We start from the raw sequence: 16,394 nt of genomic DNA, 5'->3' as shown, positions 1-16,394 counted from the left end.
GACTCCAGCCTGGGCAACAGAGGGAGACCCTGACGAAAGAGAGAGAAAGACAGAGCGAGAGAGAGAGAAAAGAAAAAATAACCTTAAAATGTTTTTCAAGACCCAAGTTTCCATGTCACTTAATTTAGTCTCCCCTCAGGCAGATTAAACACTGAGATCTCCTTATATCCACTTAATCCCAGAAATGTAGTACAGTTCTTGGCACAGAGTAAGAACTCAATATATACTGGCTGAAGGAATGAACAAATAAATGAATTGGGATGAAATGTTTATGTGACAGTCTCTACAACCAGACTGTGAGCGCATCAAGTACATAGAAGATGTTCTATTCATCTTTTTTCCTCCAGCACCTAACACAGTATCCAACACAAAATGAATGTGTACTAGATGCTATTTATTAAACTGTAGACAAGAGATAAATACTTTATTTCAAAGTGCAAAGAAGGGAAGACAAATCACATTTCTTTTTATCATGTAAACTTGTACCAAAGACTTATGAATAGATTTATGAATTGGAGTAGAAAACATAGACATTTCTACCTTGAGGATATAGAAGGGAACTTAGGAAGTGAGAAGTCAGATTACCCTAGTCCTCTAGGGTGCTTAAAGCTAACTAGTCCCGTGAATGAGAATCTAACCTATGTGAAAATCTCCAGCCTGTACCTGTACAGCATCAGCCCTGGGACAGCACAGTCAGGGGCAGGCTGTAGTCACATCTCTTAGCCTAAGAGTACACAGCTGTCAGGGAAAGTCCTGATGGCCACAGTGAAAAAGGTCATGGGTGGAGAGAAGCAAAGTAGGAAGGATCATTTGAAGCACAAACAAATGGGGAAACTGAACAGACAATCTCAGTATCACCACATCTGTTTCAAAAATAGCACACCAACTCCCTTCCAAAGTGCATCGTTACACTGCACCATCGTGGAAGAAATGGAAGAGCAGGATGGATTTGGCTGGCTGGAGTCACATCTTGGGGAAGCTGGCCAGGTTGGCAATGCCACAGGCGTTGTTCTTATTTCGAGCCATGAGGATATATCCTTTGTTTCCCCAGTTTTCTCCCCAGCTGTAAGACCAATCAAGAAAAATACTTAGTACTCTCAGTTTATTTATTCATTAAAATATTTACTGAGTATTGTGCGAGGTACTCATGGTACACAAAAATGAATATGATGTTTTTTAACTTTAAAGAGTTTAAAGTCAAGAAATAGGGAGAAGGCATAATACTGTAGGTATCAAAGGAGGGAAAGATTCCTTCTGATCAAGAGAATCTTAGAGGCTTGATGTAAGAGGTGGCATTTGAGCCGAGCCAAAAGGCTGAGTAGAATTTCGACCTGTGGGAAGGGGATGCCAGTGGAAGGGTGTGAAATGAACAACAGAGGCAGGAAAGTGTGGGGCACTGTTAGGATCATGTAGCTGAAAAGCAGTGTGCCTAACAGGGTGTAGTGGGAGAGATGTCTGGAAAGACAGATTGAGATCAGGTTGAATTACCTTTACTGCAAGGTTAAAAAGCTTCACCTTTACTCTGTGACCCATCATCGTGAGGAGCCAGTGAGGGATTTTGAGTGGGAGAGTGATATGATCAGAGCTGTATTTGGGGAATATTAATCTTGAAAATGTAAGTTTAGAGCATAAGAAAGAGGCTGAAGCTGGTGATCTTGATTTGGGAGTAAACCCCATAGGAGAGATGGATGAAACTATGAGAGTGGATGAGATTACTAAGGAAATGAGTAGCGAGACTAGAAGACGAGAGACGACGTGAGACAGAGGAGAGAGAAAGAGGAGAGAGGAGAGATTGTCTGTTTATCTTCCTGAATTGTTTTCAGTCCTCTTTCCCCAACCAGCAACTTCTCTAATTACCCAACACATTTTATTTAAAACCTGTACCCTCCCCCACTCTCCCCTTCTCCAGGGGCCCCCAGTGTTCCTGATCCTGCCCGGGTGTGTCCTTTCTTCCTCCCAGCTCTCTTGGAAGCTATCTCCACACATGGTACCTGATCATGAAAGAACAGGGTAAGTGCTTGGACCTGGGAGTCAAGAGAAGGGACAACACAGGACAGAAGCTGTGGGAGACTTGGGAAGATGCTCAGGTTCACCTTGAGTTGGAACTGTGATATAAAAAGTTGCTTCAGGTTTGAACAACACCACCGCGTGAGTCTGTGAGCGACCCAGAGTCTAGGGCTCCTGCTCCTTGGAGGGTACTAAGGACAGGAGATTTAGCCAGTGCTGCTGCCAGGTTAATGGTGATCAGCCAGGAAAGGAAAACTATAATTGTTATCAATCTGCCCCTCCCCAAAAGTCACAAGGTGCTAAAGAGAAATGGGAAGCAAGGTACCCTGGAGTTTTCTTTGTTCCCCAACATAGGAAAGTAAACACTAACTTTTTTTGTTTATATCTTATTTCTAAAAAATGTTTCTCTTCACAATCTTTGGCAAGTTCTTATATACATGTATCTTAAGTGTATTTTGAAGGAAAAAAACTGTTCAAAGGAATATTAAACCTTTACGCTGTTCCCCTACTGTTAAAGACAGATTGCTAATGGAAACCACCTAAGAAACTGATCACATTAGAGACAAAAGAAAGTAAAAATACGTAATTCCAAAGCTCCTGCTGGTTCTTTGTACTGCTTTATCTCATGGTTAGTTAGGTCTGTCTTATTGGGCTCTGAGCTCACTGAAGGTGTCATCTGCTCGTTGGTTTATGTATGTCACTAAGCACCTTGCACACAGGGAGCATCTGCCCAGCACATAATTGAGCACTATTGTCTGGCGGATATGGTTTGGATGTGTGTCCCCTCCCAGTCTCATGCTGAAATGTGATCCCCAATGTGGGAGGTGGGGCATAGTGGGAGGTGTTTGGGTTATGAGAGTGGATTCCTCATGAATGGCTTGGTGCCATCGCCTTGGTGATGAGTGAGTTCTCACTCTATTAGTTCATGCAAGAGCTGGTTCTTTAAAGAGTCGGCACCTCCCTCTCTCTCTTGCTCCCTCTCTCACTATGTGACATGCCTGCTCCCTCTTTTGCCTTCTGCCATGAGTAAAAGCTCCGAGGCCTCATCAGAGGCTGAGCAGATACTAGTGCCACGCTTTGTATAGCCAAACAAACCTGGTTTCTTTATAAATTACCCAGTCTCGGGTATTCTTTTGTGGCAATGCAAAATGGACTAACACACTGGCCATTAAGTGTCAGACTGAGAATTAAGAGCCTCTGACTGAGAAGATAGAAGTGAGAACTCTGAGATAATTTTTTCTTGATTTGGGACAGAGAAAGGAATATCGGGAAGCTGGAGGTGAGGTTGAGTGTTAAAAGGGTGACTGAATAACAAAAGTAGCGTTCCCATCATTACCTGTTTTTAATTATCCAGTGCTTGTTTCCCTTCTGGATTCCATATCCCACTGCCAAAACCGCATGGTTCAGATTATCGCTATTGCAGCTTTCATCATAATACACACCTAGAATACAAACTACCAGCGTGAGGCTCTATGCAATCCAAGGGTCACCCTGTGGGATCTCCCAGTCTAGGAGACTGTTTGAAGAATTCCATCCGTGTCAGGAGGGTTTACCACAGAGATGCTGCTCCATACTGCAGCAGTTGTTAATTTCTCTCTGGCCACCTCCATGTGAATACAAAAACTAAGTACTGAAAATACCCAAGGTCCTTCGAGAAGCCATCAAGTTTGTATCATAAAAGACAGTGCTGTATAGGATCAGCAGCTTCTTACCTTTGCTGTAAAACTGGAAGGAGGTCAGGCTTGCATCAATGGCCACAGAGACAGGTCCCACTCGGGCCACTGCCCTCTTCAGGGCTTTCTCATTCCCCTCGGGGATCTCTCTGTACCCTCTGCATTTAGCTGCCTTGCCTGTTGGGTTGTACATACAACTCTCTTCCTGGAAGAAACAAGATTGTAATAGGACTAGGACAAAGCAATAGGCAATGAGTCAGTGAGTAAGAAACTCAACCAATATTTTGAGTGATGCCAGTGAACTAACAGAGGCAGCAGTCTAGGGTTTCTAGAGAGGGTCTGTTCTTCCTCAGAAAAACGAATATGAAAAGAGGATTCCCGCCTTCCACCACACATAAAAATCAACTACAGGCCGGGCCGGTGGCTCACGCCTGTAATCCCAGCACTTTGGGAGGCTGAGGAGGGCGGATCACGAGGTCAGGAGATCGAGACCATCCTGGCTAACACAATGAAACCCCGTCTCTACTAAAAATACAAAAAAATTAGCCAGGCGTGGTAGCGGGCGCCTGTAGTCCCAGCTACTGGGGAGGCTGAGGCAGGAGAATGGCGTGAACCTGGGAGGCAGAGCTTGCAGTGAGCCAAGATCGCGCCACTGCACTCCAGCCTGGGCGAGAGCGAGACTCCATCTCAAAAAAAAAAAAAAAAAAAATCAACTACAGGTGTTTTAAGACATAAATGTGGGAGGAAAACAGTAGGGAAAGATTTCTGAAATAAGATTTTTTTAAAAAGCATAATCCATCTTCTGGCCACATAGTATGTATTAGCCTCAGGGGGCAGGAAGGTACCAGCTGCTGTGTGGGTAGGAGGCCAAGGCCAAGGCTTAGCTAGAGGGAAGACCTGGGCCCTCTGCACCTATATCAGGGGAACTGGTGTGATCCTTGTGCTCTCATCAAAGACAAAATATAAAAGTACATAACAAGACACTAAAATAGATTAAAGAACTTAGCAATTTAGCCTATGACTTCCAACACTATATTTTACAGGTAATTAGCAATGTTTCATTGGCAAGCCACAATTATGGAATCGAGTAATAGCCCATGTTAAGGTGGTGTATTCTTTTCAGCAATTTATTTTCCTACAGACTACCCCTTCAGAACCCTAAGGTTGCATCCACAAGAACATATTATCTACTACTCAGCAGGCTGAGGCAGGAGGATTGTTTGTGCCCAGGAGTTTGAGGCTTTAGTGTACTGTGATCATGCTGTGAATAGCCACTCTACTCCAGCCTGTGCAAGATAGTGAGATACCCTCTAAAAAAATACATTATCTAACATTATCTAAATATTAACAGCAATAGCAGCATTTGATATGCCATTTTAAGATTACAGTGGTCTACTGCCTTGATATTTTTCAAGATACCTTTGTTTCTGCCATGTGCTCCAAATCCCTGATGCCTCCTGGTGCCAAAAATTACACAGAATTACAAGTGAAACAGAATATCTTGGAAATTGACTCAAAAAGATATTATGTGATGATACTTTAAAGTCAGAATAACCTGCATTATAGCTGGAACAAACTTATAATACCATCCCTTTAAAATGTTATCTGGCCGCCCTATCAGATCTCTTCTTTTTTATCTTTTTATTTTTTGAGACAGAGTCTCTGTTACCCAGGCTGGAGTGCAATGGCATGATCTTGGCTCACTGCAACCTCTGCCTCCTGAGTTCGAGCAATTCTCCTGCCTCAGCCTGCTGGGATTACAAGCGTGTGCAATCACACCTGGCTAATTTTTGTATTTTTAGTAGAGATGGGGTTTCACCATGTTATCCCAGCTGGTCTCAAACTCCTGACCTCAAGTGATCTGCCTGCCTCAGCCTCCCAAACTACTGGGATTATAGGTGTGAGCCACCGTACCTGGCCACATCTCTTCTTTTTTAAATTTTATTTTTTCTTACCTTTCTCCATTCATAAACGAATAAAACACATTACAAAAATTGCAAAGGAAAATTAATCATTTTACTAATTTTACTATATTAAAATTAACTTTTTTTTTTTTTTTTTGAAACGCAGTCTTGCTCAGTTGCCCAGGCTGGAGTGTAGTGGTGCAATCTCGGCTCACTGCAAGCTCCGCCTCCCGGGTTCACGCCATTCTCCTGCCTCAGCCTCCCGAGTAGCTGGAACTACAGGCACCTGCCACCATGCCCGGCTAATTTTTTTGTATTTTTAGTAGAGACAGGGTTTCACCATGTTAGCCAGGATGGTCTTGATCTCCTGACCTTGTGATCCACCCATCTCAGCCTCCCAAAGTGCTGGGATTACAAGCGTGAGCCACCGCGCCAGGCCTATTAAAATTAACTTTTCTAGATTGAAAGACATCATAAAAAGAATGAAAAGACAAACCTCAACTTTTAAATACATAGTATTGTATCCAAATATTCTCTTTAAACTTTTAAGAATCGCTAAGAAAGAGAAAAAACAATCCAATTAAAAATGGGTAAGAGGTGGGGCATGGTGGCTCACACCTGTAATCCCAGCACTTTGGGAGGCCAAGGCGGGCGGACCACCTGAGGTCAGGGGTTCAAGACCAGCCTGGCCAACATGGTGAAACCCTGTCTGTACTAAAAATACAAAAACTAGCCGGGCGTGGTTGCGGGTGCCTATAATCCCAGCTACTCAGGAGGCTGAGGCAGGAGAATTGCTTGAACCCAGGAGGTGGAGGTTGCAGTGAGCCAAGATCGCGCCACGCACTCAAGCCTAGGTGACAAAAGCAAAACTCCATTTCAAAAAAAAAAAAAAAAGGGTAGGCCAGGCATGGTGGCTTACATCTATAATCCCAGCACTTTGGGAGGTGGGAGGATTGCTTGAGCCTAGGAGTTTGAGACTAGCCTTGGCAACATAGCGAGACAATGTCTCTACCAAAAAAAACTGTTGTTGTTTTTGGGGACAGGGTCTCACTCTGTCACCCAGGCTAGAGAGCAGTGACATGATCATAGCTCACAGCAGCCTTGAACTCCCAGGCTCAAGTTGTCCTCCCAACCAGCCTCCTGAGTAGCTAGAACTACAGGTGCACGTCATCATACCTGGCTACTTTTAAAAAATTTTTCTGTAGAGATGAGGTCTTGCTATGTTGTACCAGGCTGATCTGGAACTCCTGGGCTTAAGTGATCCTCCCACCTCAGCCTCCCAAAGTGCTGGGATTACAGGCATGAGCCACCATGCCTAGCCTCTACAAAAAAAAATTTCAAAGGTTTTTTGAAATTGGTGGGCATGATGGCATGCACCTATATCCTAGCTATTTGGGAGGCTGAGGCGAGAGGATTGCTTGAGCCCAGGAAGTGGAGGCTGCAGTGAGCTATGACTGTATCACCACACTCCAGCCTGGGCAACAGAGTAAGACCCTATTTCAAAAAAATAAAAAGAAAAACAAATGAGCAAGAGATAAAAACAGTTAATTCACTGAAGAAGAAATGCAAATGGCCAGATAAACATAGATAAAAAGGTGATTGAAGGGGATTTCTTATATATTGCAGGTATAAATTTTTCCAAATATTTTGGCAAACAATTTGACATTGTGTAGTAAAGCTGAAGACAGACATACCCTAAGACCCAGACAATTCAGTTCCAAGGCATCATATCCTAGTAAGAAATTCTTGCACATGTGCATGGGAGATATACCTAGGAATGTTTGCAGAAGATAAACATCCCTGGTAGATACATCTTACATTGTTACATACTAGTGGTATGAATTATACTGTCTTATCTCCTTAAGTGTCCATTTCCTCACCTATACATTCAAGATAAGTCTACCTTACAGAGTTGTTATGAGATTAAATGAAAAAAAGAAAAAGAAAAAATGCACTAAGGACACGGCTTAGAACACAGTAGCCATCATTTTTATTCTCAAACTTGCTGTCCCTGTTTCAGAGGTTTCTGTTGTGAAGGCCCTACATTATATTATCTATCAGACCCAGCTCTATGTGTATAAAAAACCCCTCAGGTTGCCTCCCTTTCAGATATGATTTCCTTCCTATGACTAGAGGATCATGCAGGAGGAACTGAGTTAATCCCTTATCTCTTATATGAAGCAACTTGTTTTTTCTCTCATTTTATAGATGTTAGCATGTAAACTTACATAATTTGCTGAAATGTTCTGAAAACTCACACTGAGATCATATAAAATAAAGCCACACAATTTGTGAAAATAGCATGGTGGGTTTGTGGGTTTGTTGTGGGAGTGAGGAATTGAGCAGAGGGTTATAGAACCCAGCTCGGAAGTCTATGGGGTAGGTAGCCTAGCCTCTGTTTTCTCTCCATGGCAGAGATGCAAATAGGAGCTATGGTAGCTTAAGCTCCCTAAATTCCCCCAGATTGTGGAAATCTTCTTGGCCTTCTGTGGGAAATTATTCCATCAAGAAAGCAGGATAGGATAACAGAAAACAGTATTTCTGGAATTGTTTCCAGTACAAAGTATCATGCTGGGGAAGGAGGAGCCCACAGAGCTGTATAATTGTGTGGAGCAATCTCACCTGTCCCACATATGGGTAGGCATCTTCAGAGTCAATACCCCGGTTCTTCTGCACATATTGGAAGGCATTGGTCATGTAGCCCCCTCCACAGCCATCATTCTCAGACACACAATCCACTAGGTTCTGGGGACTCAGATTTAAGAGTTTGCCAGTTTTCTTCTTGAGTTGGCCCTCCAGGGCACCCACAGAGCTAAAAGCCCAACAGGAACCACACTGACCCTGAAAGGCATACACAGAAACTATCAATCTTTGCTGTTTACATTTTCTATATCTTCTCTCTACCTGCCTGAAGAGATTCCATGTGTTCTAAAAATTTCAGCACAAATGTTGTCATTGTTGTGAGTCTTCCTCTTCCGCTTAACATCTGTTGCACTGTTCTACTGCTATTGATTTTTGCTACCATTTTTACTATTAGCTACAGTAAAGCAGAGCACAGTACCAGCTTGGGAGGCATTTGTCCTGGGTGCTAACCCTGACTTTGCCACCCAGTAGCTATGTGACCCCGGGTAAGTTACTAAATTTGCCTGTGTCTCAGTTTCTCTATGCATAAAATATTGTTATAAGGATTAAATATTTAACTCATGTAAAGAGTTAAGAAGTTCCTGACAAACAATAAAATCTCAAAAAGTATTAGCTATTATTGTTTGTGCAGCTAGATTGTAGATTTTTCTTTCTTTCCTGTTCTATTTTTTTAGATTGAGGTTTCCTGAGGACACAGGTTGTGTCTTAGTCATCTTGAATCTCTGCTGCCTAACACTGCATCTGGTAGGTTCTGGGGGTCAAAAAGTGTTTGTTAAATGAACATTAAATCAATTGTTTATCTTGCTGATACAATCCTGTGTTGTTTGGGTTGTGAAAAAACTGACATTCTCATGCTAGTAAGAATGTAAGATTGCAAAAACTTTTTTGGGCTGGGCATGGTGGCTCATGTCTGTAATCCTAGCACTTTGGCAGGCCGAAGCGGGCAGATTGCTTGAGCCCAGGAATTTGAGACCAGCCTGGGTAGCATGGCAAAACCCTGTCTCCACAAAAAATTTTTAAAAATTAGTTGGGTATGGTGGCATGTGCCTCTAATCCCAGCTACTAGGGAGGCTGAGGTTGGAGAATCACTTGAGCCTGAGAGGTTGAGGCTGCAGTGAGCCATGATTGCGCCACTGGACTCCAGCCTGGGTGACAGAGACGCTGTCTCAAAAAAAAAAAAAAAAAATTTTGGGGGGGGAAAGGATTATTTGTGACCTAACAATTCCAATTTTAGGACTTATTTTGCATAAATATTTGTACATGTGCACAAAAACATATGCACAAGGGTGCTTATTGCAACACTATTTGTAATAAAGAAAAACCAGGCCGCGATGGCTCATGACTCTAATCCCAGCACTTTGGGAGGCTGACGCAGGTGGATCACCTGAGGTCAGTTCAAGACCAGCCTGGCCAACATGGTGAAAACGCATCTCTATAAAAATAGAAAAATTAGCCAGGCGTAGTGGCGCAACTCAGGAGGCTGAGGCAGGAGAATCGCTTGAACCCGGGAGGTGTAGGTTGCAGTGAGCCAAGATTGCACCACTGCACTCCATCCTGGGCGACAGAGTGAGACTCTATCTCAAAAAAAAAAAAAAAAAAAAAAAAAAAAAAGGAAAAGAAAAAGAAAAACCAGAAACAACCCAAATGTACAGAAACAAATGAGGTTAAATAACAGAATGGGAATGGGGAGATGTACCTTAATTCCTTGCCCTCTCTTCCTGGTGCCCTTTCACCTCAAGAACAAAGCAGCAGAAAAAGGAAAAGGTCATGCCAGATTACATATGCACACCCAGAAGAAAGGAGAGTACCTGATTTTTGACAGGAGTAACATATCCTTTCTTTCGATAGTCGACAGAGTCTGGGGCTCTACCTTCCCAGTCTGGGATATAAAGGGTGTCATTACTGCGGGAATGAGACAGGGGTACTTTGAGTCCAGTCATCTTCTGAACCACCTCTTCACTGGTCTAAGACAAAGAAGAAAGAGGCCAGGCATCAGCAGGGAACTAAGGCAAATGGTGCAGGTGGGACAGGAGCTGAAGCTATACTTACCATGTCCCCCAGGTGGTTCATAGCCAGTTCATATGTATGGACACCAAGAGAAGCCTCAAGGTTATGGATGGAAATATACTTCAGGTTTTTTTCCCAAATTAAACGCCGAGAGATTTCATCCACCTAAACAAAGCATAGTCAGTACTTGTATAGACTGTCTACAGTTACATATGTAATATTGTGAAGGGTTTTAGGAGAATAAAGGAAACTCACAATCATAAAAGTTTACAGTTTAGTTGGGGAACTAACCATGGAATTAAGAGCCTGCAAGAAGAGATAATATGTAAACAAATACAACACAAAGCTCTGGAGAGACAGAAAAATTGCTTATAGATTAACAGCATTAATCTTAGAACTCTTCCCAAAAGAGAAATGTAACACACTTATAAAGCAAAGGAAGGATACAATCTGACAGAGGATGATTTGAAGCATAGGAATGAAAACCGTATGTTAACATGAGTTAGGGAAGAGGGACTGATTTGCTTGGAATAAAGCATTTGGATTGAAGAAGGGAGTCTGGAAGCTAAGATGAGAGAGCTCAGGTCTCAGCCTTCCTGCCATGCCCGCTCCAGGACCCCAGGCACCTTGTTGTTATATTGCTTCCTGTGGGTCTTCTTCCATAGCTCCCAGTGGGTGTCCAGTATCTCCTCAGGGTACAGAGCAAAGCTCACCACAGGTAGCAGCAGAACCTTGAGCCCCCACATCCTGCAGAAGAATGTAATTAGGGAAAACTCTTCCATTTGGCAGGGAAACAGAGGAAAACTAGGCTTTATGAGGAAGAGAAAGGTAGATGGAAAAAGGGTGATAAAACAATGATAGTCAGGAAGGGCCTGTGTTTAGATAGGATGCTGGTACATCTGGTTCCAAGGACTTTGATCTAGGGGGATTTAGCCATTTCTCTCTCTCTCTCTCTCTCTCTCGGGAGATTTAGCCAACACACACTCTCTATGTTTCTCTCTCTGTCTCTCTCTCTCTCTCTCACACACACACACACACACACACACGTACACAACCAGAAATGGGATAGAAACTGGACAATCATAATGGGCTCAGTGCCTATTTCCTCCAGGGTCCCTAGCAGGCTTGGAGACAGACAAATAGCAAGGTGGTAGTGGGGTTCAGAATACACAAAGGAGAGATTTCCGTCTAAGTTTTGCTTCCTGATCATTTCTTCGAGGCATTCTTCTCTTTCTTGCCTAAATTCTGGTACTTTCCCAGATCTTGTCAGAAGAGGACAAGGGAAAATAGGACAATGTTTCCTGTTTTCTGAGACATTGTATATATCTCCTCATTCTCCTTATGCATTTCTTCTTCCTTTTTCTCTCCCTTCCCTCCTTAGGCAGGAAACTGCCCTAATCTTAACCAGATGCTGCGGGCAAGGTTTTTTATTTTTCCCCTAACAACAAAAACCCACTGTGGCTGCCGCAAAGGACAAGAAGCCTCAGATCCAAGGTTTGTTAGAAGAATGTTCAGACTGAAAAGCAATGTTCTATGATGATGAAATTCACAGCTTTTCATAAGTTTACTCTAGTTAGCTTCACTCATTTCTTGCATTGGCTTTCTTAATTACAAATCCTCCATTTTAAGAACAATTTGCAGCCTGCAGCATGACATATGGCTTACACAATTGCTTACAGTCCATTTACATGTAATTTTGCAAACTGGCAAAATGTCCAGTAGGACATTTAAAAACTAGAGTGTTGAGGGCTTTGAGATGTCTCAGTGAATAGGAAGCACTGAGCTACTACCTCCCCATACCACTCTCCTCCTCCTCACTAAGGAGTTAACCGTTTTGATCCTTGTTGGCCAAAGTAGAAAACACTGCAGAAAGGCCACTCTTGAAGGATGGGGAAATGATTCCCTATATACTTTGCTTTTACTAACAATCATGTATGTATATATATAAATCATACAAGGAATTCTACAGATTTCCAGGCAGATTTTATTTAGCCAGGGAATGACCTAAGAAGTGCATCTCTGTTTTCATCTGCAGAGGCTAAAAGTTTATTGTGATCCTCAAGTCACTACATCCCTAATACTCAGAGAATTGACAGGAATGAAAAGCTAAAAGATCTAGGAAGTTGCAAACGTTACCTGCTGATGGAAATCTGTTGTCCGGCTTCGTTTCGGCAGCAAAGTGTGGGCACACCATCAGGGGTGCTAGATTTATTCCATCGGGATTGCGGAAGTCAGCTCCAGTGGTCGGCTGGAAAATTTGGGTAAGAGGAGGAGGCGGGGATAGAAATGCTGAGAGAAGGAAGGGTAGGGAGGAGGGAAGGAGGCAGTGGATTTGCAGTGTTTCTGTGTGTATGCAGCATGTGTGCCAGGGTAGGGAATTACTAGGTATTTAGTCTCACAAGACTGTCTTTGGTGGCAAATAACAAGACCTCAATATCTATTGACTCAAATAGGAGCTTACTTTCTCTTTTGGTGAGTAAAAGGAAGGACACAGCCCTAGTCTCTCCCATCCTTCTTCTTCAATATCTTTATTTTAATATTGGGGGATTATATCTTTTCCTACCCCTTTCCTGTTAGGATTTACCTCTCCAACATTGAAACCTATTTTCAAATTTGTGTCTGACTCTCACCTCTGGGATGCAGTAATGAACATAAAAGGCTATAAAAGAGTAATGTAATGGAAGCCATAGGCTCCAGAATTCTTTGTATTTTTATAAGCTTGTTGGTTGCAAGTTGTCATTACTTCCAGGCAGAATAGTTTTCCCAGCCTAATGTGGTTTTGCTGAAGGAGGATATGCCCAGGAAGTCCAGATGAAACTGTCTTTAAAAGTAACCAAAAACAGCAGTCCTGGTTATTTATGACAGCACTTGAATCAATGCCGTAAGTTCTGATGGACTCACATGTGACTCTGTTGCTAAAACTCTCAGGTGGTGGGATGCCCGATAAACATCATCTGTCTCAATTAAAATCCCCAATCTAGGACAAGTCACATGAGCTTCTCCAAATGCTTCCCCAACATCCAAGCATGTGACAGATCATAAGAATCTAGCTGAGTCCTCAAACCACACCCCAAACTTCATTTTCTTCCATAAACAGATGTGGGGAAGGAGAAAAAAAGGCTTCTTGGAATAGAAAGGATAATAAATGGGATCTGTAATAGACTCAGTTTCTAGCTGGATTCCATGCATAAACCCTCAAAAATACAGGCTTATGCCTCTGGATTTTAAGAGCTGCTAACAGGCTAGGCGCGGTGGTTCACGCCTGTAATCCCAGGCCTTTGGGAGGCCAAAGCACGTGGATCACCTAAGGTCAGGAGTTCGAGACTAGCCTGGCCAACATATAGTGAAACCCCATCTCTACTAAAAAAAAACCCACAAAAATTAGCTGGGCATGGTGGCACACACCTGTGGTGCCAGCTACTTGGGAAGCTGAGGCAGGAGAATTGCTTGAACCCAAGGGGCAGAGGTTGCAGTGAGCCAAGATCATGCCACTGCACTCCAGCCTGGGTAACAGAGCGAGACTCCATCTCTCACACACACACACACACACACACACACAAAAAAGTTGCTAATGAACCAACATAGTCTCCTAGAGGGAAACCAGGTCCAGACTTGAACAGTTTAAATTTCACTCATTTTAATCCAGAAAAGGACATACTGGGGGAAGGCATCCAGATGTGCCCTAGTGGTTTTCAAGTCCCAACTCTTCCCCTCTCTCCCAAGAACCCAGGCAACGCCCACCCCAAAACCCCCACCTCATGGTCAGAGCATTCCTGCTGATGTTACTCAGAATGTGTCAGGATCAGGAGGACAAGTGAGGGGGGAGGCGTGCAATGTGATCAGAACCCTATGATTTCTGATTCCTGAAATTAAAGACACAATGTGCCTTATGTTTGTATGTCTGGAGCTTAAACTATAGATTCCTCTAGTTGTGGGTGCCTGTTGTTTATGAACTGGAAAGGAATGATAAAGCCGCAATCAAGATCACACAACACAAGAAATTTTACAAAAGGAAAAAATATTTTGTTTGAAAATCTTTGCTACATGTCATTATTTTTGCCACTGTAAAGCTTAGCACAGATGCCAGCAATACAGAAATGGCCAACAAGAAAACAAAACAATCAAAAATAAAACCCTGAAGGAAAAGCAAAAACAAAACCCCCAGAGCATCTTCTCGCTATCCTCCCCTTCCCCAAAAGCCCTATAATAACTGTACAATATTATAGTCCTGATCACATTTAAAAAGTCGATTATTAAAAAACAAGGGTTCCATTGGAAACTCAACTTTTTGGTTTCGTAAATTGTGATATAAATATATATGTATACTGTAAGTGTGCACATAGAATAAAAAAATAAACTGTCTCCTTTTTTACTCCACTACCTGGCACCAGACTGGAGACATAAGGAAGGGAAACTCAGCAAATGGACATTCCTTTGGCCTCTTCAAGGCCATCCTTGCTCCTCAGTCCCCTATGACTACATTTAATATATCTTCTCATTAATTCAGTCTTGCACTTTAGCTACTGGCCAAAGCCAATTTAAAAAAAAAAAAAAAAAAGCTGGTATCTACGACTGTTACCTGAGGAAGGTAAAGGGTGAGGGTAGTAACCTGTATCCGCATTTATATGGCTATTGTTAATTACCAAGTGACCCTGTTGAGATGGGTGTCCAGGCCCCATCTATCATACGGAATTATGATACTTGCACTCTAAAGCAAAACCCAATCTCAAGATTGGAGGGAGCAAAGAGGAAAAACCTCTTAGGGCCAGAGAGACTTAAATCTCAGTTGCTTGCTAAACTGGGTATTTTGAGTATGGGATGAAAGAGGCTACTTTGCAAGAGGGCTTCGTATTTGGTTTACACTCCAACAATGAGGATTTTCACTGGGACGGCTAATCCAAGAAGTTGAGTTTCCATGCAGAAATAACCTCTACAGAACACACATCATATGTGATTCTGACAGAAAAATGCAGCATTATCTTTATGGCCAAGTCTCGGGTTCCAGAAAGTGTTTATCTTGCCAGCCTATTTAGGTAATGTTTGCAGATCTTCCAGATAAGGTGAGAGCACCAAAAGCAGGAGTAACCCAGCTTTATCACTGAATGTGTTCAATAACAGACAATCGTATCAACAGCCGACTTTCTATATTTGCTTTACAGTTGTATATTGGCTGGGCATGGATGCAAGCGCAGCAAAGACGTTTATTTAAATATTCTTTGGCTGCAATACTAAGTGGAAAATACCTGGAAGATTTAACTCCTTAGGACTCTTTGAAAAGTACACAGAAAGACAAAGGTAAAATCGGGGACAAATTTTGCATAACTCCCTAATAGGGAGAAAGGGTGAAATACAGAAGCATGTGTGCGCACACACACACACACACATACACGTACACACACACACACACTCTCTCTCACTTACTCACATGTTTCTTTCCAGAGGGACTGCTCACAGGCAGCAAAAAGAGCCTATGCTCAAACTTGCTAAAGCCCCATATATACCTACAATGTTTCATGGTTCTCAAATATGAGGACATTTCTCCTCTCCTCCACTCTCTTCAGAATTTCTTTCCAAAAACAAGCCATACTATCCAAGGCAAACAGTGGATGTCAGGTTCTTCTAACCTGCCTCTTGATCTCAGCACAAATCAACACTATACAATTTCAGGTCAGGAGACATAAGGAAAGGTGTTTTAACTTCACCCAGCCTCAAATTTTCAGACAGTCCTAAAAGCCTTGGAGATTCATTCCATTTCTTCTATAAATGTTACCTTAGAGAGGCAACAGAGCAGGGGAACAGCCAGAAGGGAAAGGGGGTACATGTCAGGGGTGAGGGAAGGGAAGGGAGAGGAACTTTTATTCTGTTTACAGAAAGATTTGCTTTTTAAAAACAAACAGTGATTTTTTCTCCCCCACCCCTTATCCTCACCCCAATAGTTCTATTCTGAAAAGGGGGGAAACATAGTTAGATCAGGGAATTCTTCATTGTTGTAGCTGTTGCTCTGATCTCCCAGCATGGACAGCATCTCCTGATAAAAGAAAAAGATTAAGTTTGGGTCACATACCTTGATCTCTTACACTTACCAAGTTCTACTCCACCATTCCCCTGCACTACCATCCCTGACCCCGAGTCTTTGCTGTGCTGAGCTCTTAGCCTTCCT

At 42.6% G+C, this 16,394-nt stretch overlaps 2 protein-coding genes across 14 annotated transcripts in view; both read right to left on the bottom strand.

Moving 5' to 3' along the window:
- Positions 1 to 393: 393 nt before the first annotated feature.
- Positions 394 to 14,422, bottom strand: CTSK (cathepsin K). Its single transcript, XM_008970462.5, has 8 exons — positions 12,371 to 14,422; positions 10,861 to 10,981; positions 10,277 to 10,399; positions 10,036 to 10,191; positions 8,207 to 8,425; positions 3,720 to 3,885; positions 3,344 to 3,449; positions 394 to 1,063 (listed from the first exon to the last, which is right to left on the bottom strand). Exons 2-8 carry the CDS (start codon positions 10,978 to 10,980, stop codon positions 964 to 966), a joined length of 990 nt encoding a protein of 329 aa, XP_008968710.1. The 5' UTR covers position 10,981; positions 12,371 to 14,422; the 3' UTR covers positions 394 to 963.
- The window catches only part of ARNT (aryl hydrocarbon receptor nuclear translocator), a 66,205-nt gene continuing 63,665 nt past the window's right edge, over positions 13,855 to 16,394 (bottom strand). For 12 of the 13 annotated variants that reach the window (XM_003817287.5, XM_003817288.6, XM_055101639.2 and 9 more), the window contains one exon: positions 13,855 to 16,262. In XM_003817287.5, coding sequence (XP_003817335.3) covers positions 16,173 to 16,262 — 90 coding nt within the window. In that variant the 3' untranslated portion in view covers positions 13,855 to 16,172. The remainder of the gene's footprint in view (positions 16,263 to 16,394) is intronic. The other variant, XM_063605521.1, reaches the window with a different exon arrangement.

The sequence above is a fragment of the Pan paniscus genome, chromosome 1, assembly GCF_029289425.2.
Source record: "Pan paniscus chromosome 1, NHGRI_mPanPan1-v2.0_pri, whole genome shotgun sequence".
Taxonomy (NCBI): domain Eukaryota; kingdom Metazoa; phylum Chordata; class Mammalia; order Primates; family Hominidae; genus Pan; species Pan paniscus.
Note: the sequence above shows the minus strand (reverse complement) of the source record. Positions and strands in the feature narration are given on the sequence as shown.